The following is a 4,426-nucleotide window of genomic DNA, read 5'->3' on the forward strand; positions in this document are numbered from 1 at the left end:
GTGGAGCTTGCAGGCAGGAGAGATCACACCACTGCCCTGTCTCAGAATAAAAAAAAAAATTAAAGAAACCCTGAACTCAGTAGCAGACACTCCCTGTTCCTCCTAGCAGCCCCACCCCACCTCCAGGGTGACAATTTGTGTGCCCTTGTTTCCCCCCAGGTCTCAGAAACAGGGTTCACAGGGAGTTGAGGAAGAGGAGGGGTCTCTAACAACACATGGCGACTCCTCAGCAGCTCCCCCTCTGGGTCTGCAAGGAACAAATCCAAACCCAAAGACACCAGGTCCCAGAAGCCTTTGGCTCTTTCACCAGATGAGCTGGGTGGGGACACAGAATATGGCATGGGAGACCAGGGCACAGACAGGGTGGGTAGAGACTCTGGCTGCTCCAGGCATAGCCAAGATAGCACCTCAGCTTCCTTCCCTGAAATCCATAAAGGGTGGATTTTACTTTTTATTTTTTGAGACACAGTCTCAATCCATCTCTTAGGCTGAAGGGCAGTGATGCAATGTCAGCTCACTGCAACCTCCGCCTTTCAGGTTCAAGTGATTCTCCAGCCTCAGCCTCCCACGTAGCTGTGATTCCAGGTGCACACCACCATGTCCAGCTAATTTTTGTATTTTTAGTAACGACAGGGTTTCACCTTGTTGGCCAGGCTGGTCTTGAACTCCTGAGCTCTGGTGATCCTCCCACTTCTGCCTTCCAAAGTGCTGGGATTACAGCTGTGAGCCACCACACCAGGCCCCGTGAAGGGTGACTCTTCCCTGACTGCTGGGTTAGACTGGCATGGACTCGAGTATTAGGGCTTGCAGGAAATGCCCCACTCCTTGCTTCTCTGCCTTGATCCTAGAGTTCTGGGATGCCCCTGTCCCCTAGGGCCTGGCACCCCCACCCTGTTCAACCCTGCCACCTAAATCTGCTGTTTAGGCTGCCATCACACCTGTCTCTGCCCTGTTGCTCTCCCTGGGGAACTCACACCTCTGTACATTCTACCATGGTCCTGATGAGCTCCCAGAGGAGACCCAGGAGCATGGCGCAGGTCTGCAGCATCCACAGCCTGAGGTCCGTGACCACCTGCATGAGGAGGAGGTGGTGCTCAGCGAGGCCGACATGCTGCTTCCCTGGGGAGCCAGGACCCTGCTGAGCTTTAACTGCCCCCTGGGCTCCCCACAGTTGGGACAGCATGGAGCAGGGTGCTGGAGGAACTAGAAGCACCTGATCATTCCGGCTGTGTCCCGTGTGCAGTTTCCCTGTGGTTTCGCCAATAAGCTGAGCTCCTGGAGGTGAAGGGAGGTGCAGGGTCACAGTCTATATGCCCACAGGGCTCAACCCTTTCAGCATACAGACTGTGCCAACATCAGCCCTGTCAACCTCCCTCCCTACCCCAGGGCTCTGGGTCCTGCCCAAATCTCTCACCATTTCTGCTGAGGCTTTTTGAAAAAAAGAATTTTTTGAAGTTATAGAGTCTCACTGTATTGCCCAAGTTGGTCTTGAACTCTTGGCCTCAAGTGAACCTCCCACCTCAGCCTCCCAAAATGCTAGGATTATAGGCATGAGCCACTGCTTCTGGCCCATGTCCTGAGGTCTCCGCTGCTGTCTGCCAATGGCAAAGTAAACAAAATGATGGTGCTAATGCTCAAAGTGGCCCAGGGCCAGGTGGAGAAGGGAGTTCAGGAAAGTGATGGGGCTGCAGGGGTCTTACCTTCAGGTGGCGCTCATTGGCTGTCCTCATCATTGGGGTTGAGTCTGAAGGTGCCCTGGGCCCACACCTTAGTCACCTATAGCAGGGTGGCAGCAACACTGGGGGTCAGGTGAACAGGTATCAGCACAGGAGAGCCCCTGCCCTGGTCCCACCCTATCTCTCATGGCTATCACTGTCCAGTAGCTGAGTCCTGGAAGCCCACCCTGGGAGGGGGCATCTTGGGCCCAGCACGCCTTCACCCATGAGCCACGGGGGCCACAGCATCATTAAAGGATGGAGAGAGATGGTCATCAAGGCATACAGGTAAGCAGGATTAGGATATATAATTAGTTCAATGTGAAACCACAGACAGGCAACACTGCTATTTGCCTGGGGGCACATGAAGGGGCCTCAGGCGGGGCTTGGGCCACGGGAGTACCTCATAACCTGCCTGTTCCTTGAGCATGATGTGTACCAAGGGGAGATGGAGTGAGGGCAGCACCGCGGGGAAGGGACAGGATTGCCACCCTGAGCTGTGTGACCTCAGACCAGACCCCTCTTCTCCAAGTGAGGCCAAACAGGTGATTTTGGGAGCCAGTGCCTGACAGCCTTGATTTTAGCTTCATCGGTGGATGGGAACCTGTGAGGGTTTAGAGATGCTGGGAGAAACTTTTCCTGGGAGAGCTTTCCAAACAGAGCCACGCTAGGCCCCATTGAGAAATGATCCTACCGGAAGCCTTCACCACTGTCTCCACGCTGGTGGTGATGGTGTCATGGATGTAGGTGGTGGGTGTTGTGTACAGAAGCACAGACCGCTGCAGTCCTGCAGAGTTGAAGAAGTCAAAGTCTGTATTCTGGACAAACAACTAACTTTTGGATATCTAGGGTGGGAGAATTGTGGTTCGCTGGGTCCTTGCCCTGGGTCCTTTGACCTCAGCTGGAATGTCTCCACAGCCTCGCCAGATCCAGGGCCTCCAATCTTCAAAGGCCACCCTATCCCTAGCAGGAAGACCACGGGGTGGAGTGGGAAGGTGGGTACAGGCAGTAGAGACAGGATGGTATCCACTTGGAGGTGTCAGTCATGTAGTGCATGGTCCCTGGTGGCAGGGGGAAGGGGGTGAGTGTGTTGTTGATGGTGATAATAACATGGAGGTGAGAGGGCAGGGTCCCCACCTGGACCAGGCTGCTGATGTTGACCTTGAAGGGGAGATAGCCCTCCTCATGCTCTAGCACATCGACCCCGTCCACCCACTGCAGACACAGGAAATATGGGGAGGAGGTGGCAGATCAGGGCATGAGGAGGGGCCCTGCTATGGGGCACTCCCTCACATAACCTGCAGCAGGGGGGCTCAGAGGCCTGCCAGCCACATGGGAAGAATGGCCTCCCAAAGGGGTAGATCAGACCACCTATCCCTCTACACAGGGCACAGCCCCCAGGACAGGGCAGAGCAAGGCCCCCACCGTCCCACCCCAGGAGACAAGCTGTGGCTGGCAACAGGAGGTCCCATGTTGTTCAGCAACAATGCCCACCCACCTGCCCTACCTGCTCCTGGCTGCACTGACCAGGATGGCATAGGAGTGGGCACTGCCAATCCTCAGCACCCCTCTTGTGTGCAGGTCCTGGGTCCACCACTCCAGCAGGGCCACCTCCAGTTCACACCACACCCAGCCGACAGAATGCCACAGTCGCCAGTCCCAGTCAATGTCGTTGAAGCTGAAGGGAACCAGCATGCCCAGGGTGGGGCCCGTCTGCACAGAGAAGGCCTGGGCTCAGCTTCTAGGCCCCCAAAGGGATCCAAAAACAGCGTGCTTCTCAGTTGTGTCCCCAAGCCTAGTAGAAGCCCTGATACATAGAGAACTCTTGGCGGAACATACAGATAATTTGCAGGTGACAGGTCAACTGCCAGGGTGGTTTGTGCACCTGGGCCAGTGGGGCCAGGAATTCCTCCTCGGAGTGGATGGGGCCCAGTATCTCTGGAGACAGGGGTGAGCCCAGGGCCACATCCCAGACCCAGGCAAGAAGGTTCAGACCCATGACTAAGAGGCAGATGACCCACTGCCTGTCAGGGAGGAAGGCTGGTTGGGGGATGGGGGGGCTTTGCTTAGCACACTGTGAGTGGGGCTCTGCTGGCACCCAGCCCTCTCCTTTCTTCCTCCTATACTGAATGCCACAAAGTTAGAGAAAGAGGATGAAGAGAAGGCAAAAGTGGCCCAGACATCAGCCCCACATCTCTTCTGACCACATCCAAGTCAGGAGGGGAACAGGGTTGGCGTCCTTGACCTGATATCACATCCTGTCCTCTATCTGAACCTTGGAAACCAAGGTACTCTCCTGCCTCAGTAGAGCTGACCTCAGGATGACTAAACTGTCTCCTCCTCTCGGATCCCCCAACCCAGCTCTGTGCAGTGCATGCCGCTCTGGTCAGCTGAATGTTTGAGTGGCTCATACCTGTAATCAGTGCTTTGGGAGATCAATGTAAGAAATAAGAGGATGGCTTGAGGCCCAGAGTTCGGGACCAGCCTGGGCAAGGTAGTGAGACCCTATATTAAAAAAAAAAAAAAAAAACGAGGAAGGGGGGGGGGGTGGGGGTGGGGGGGTGTGTGTGTGTGTGGTTTGTTTTTAATTAGCCAGGCATGCGGGACCCAGCTAACTTGCAAAGCTTGCTAGAAGATAGCTTGGACTCTGAAGATAGGACTGAGCCACTGCACTTCAGCCGGGCGACAGTGCTAAATATAGTCTCAAAAAA

General features: G+C 55.2%; 1 protein-coding gene across 1 annotated transcript; it reads right to left on the reverse strand.

Moving 5' to 3' along the window:
- Positions 1 to 2,678: 2,678 nt before the first annotated feature.
- Positions 2,679 to 3,714, reverse strand: LOC116547931 (beta-glucuronidase-like). Its single transcript, XM_032273675.1, has 3 exons — positions 3,601 to 3,714; positions 3,243 to 3,428; positions 2,679 to 2,930 (listed from the first exon to the last, which is right to left on the reverse strand). Exons 1-3 carry the CDS (start codon positions 3,712 to 3,714, stop codon positions 2,679 to 2,681), a joined length of 552 nt encoding a protein of 183 aa, XP_032129566.1.
- Between the last annotated feature and the right edge of the window lie 712 nt (positions 3,715 to 4,426).

This window comes from Sapajus apella, unplaced genomic scaffold (assembly GCF_009761245.1).
Source record: "Sapajus apella isolate SASKATOON/1434 unplaced genomic scaffold, GSC_monkey_1.0 scaffold5578, whole genome shotgun sequence".
In the NCBI taxonomy this organism is placed as follows: domain Eukaryota; kingdom Metazoa; phylum Chordata; class Mammalia; order Primates; family Cebidae; genus Sapajus; species Sapajus apella.

Bases quoted from the DNA above. Each gene is read 5' to 3' on its own strand.
- LOC116547931 (XM_032273675.1), bottom strand. From the start codon at position 3,714: ATGGGTCTGAACCTTCTTGCCTGGGTCTGGGATGTGGCCCTGGGCTCA. The intron at 3,429-3,600 runs GTGCACAAACCA...TTCTCTGTGCAG, and splicing joins TCCTGGCCCCACTGGCCCAG to ACGGGCCCCACCCTGGGCAT. The intron at 2,931-3,242 runs GTCAGTGCAGCC...CTGTGTCTGCAG, and splicing joins CCCACTCCTATGCCATCCTG to TGGGTGGACGGGGTCGATGT.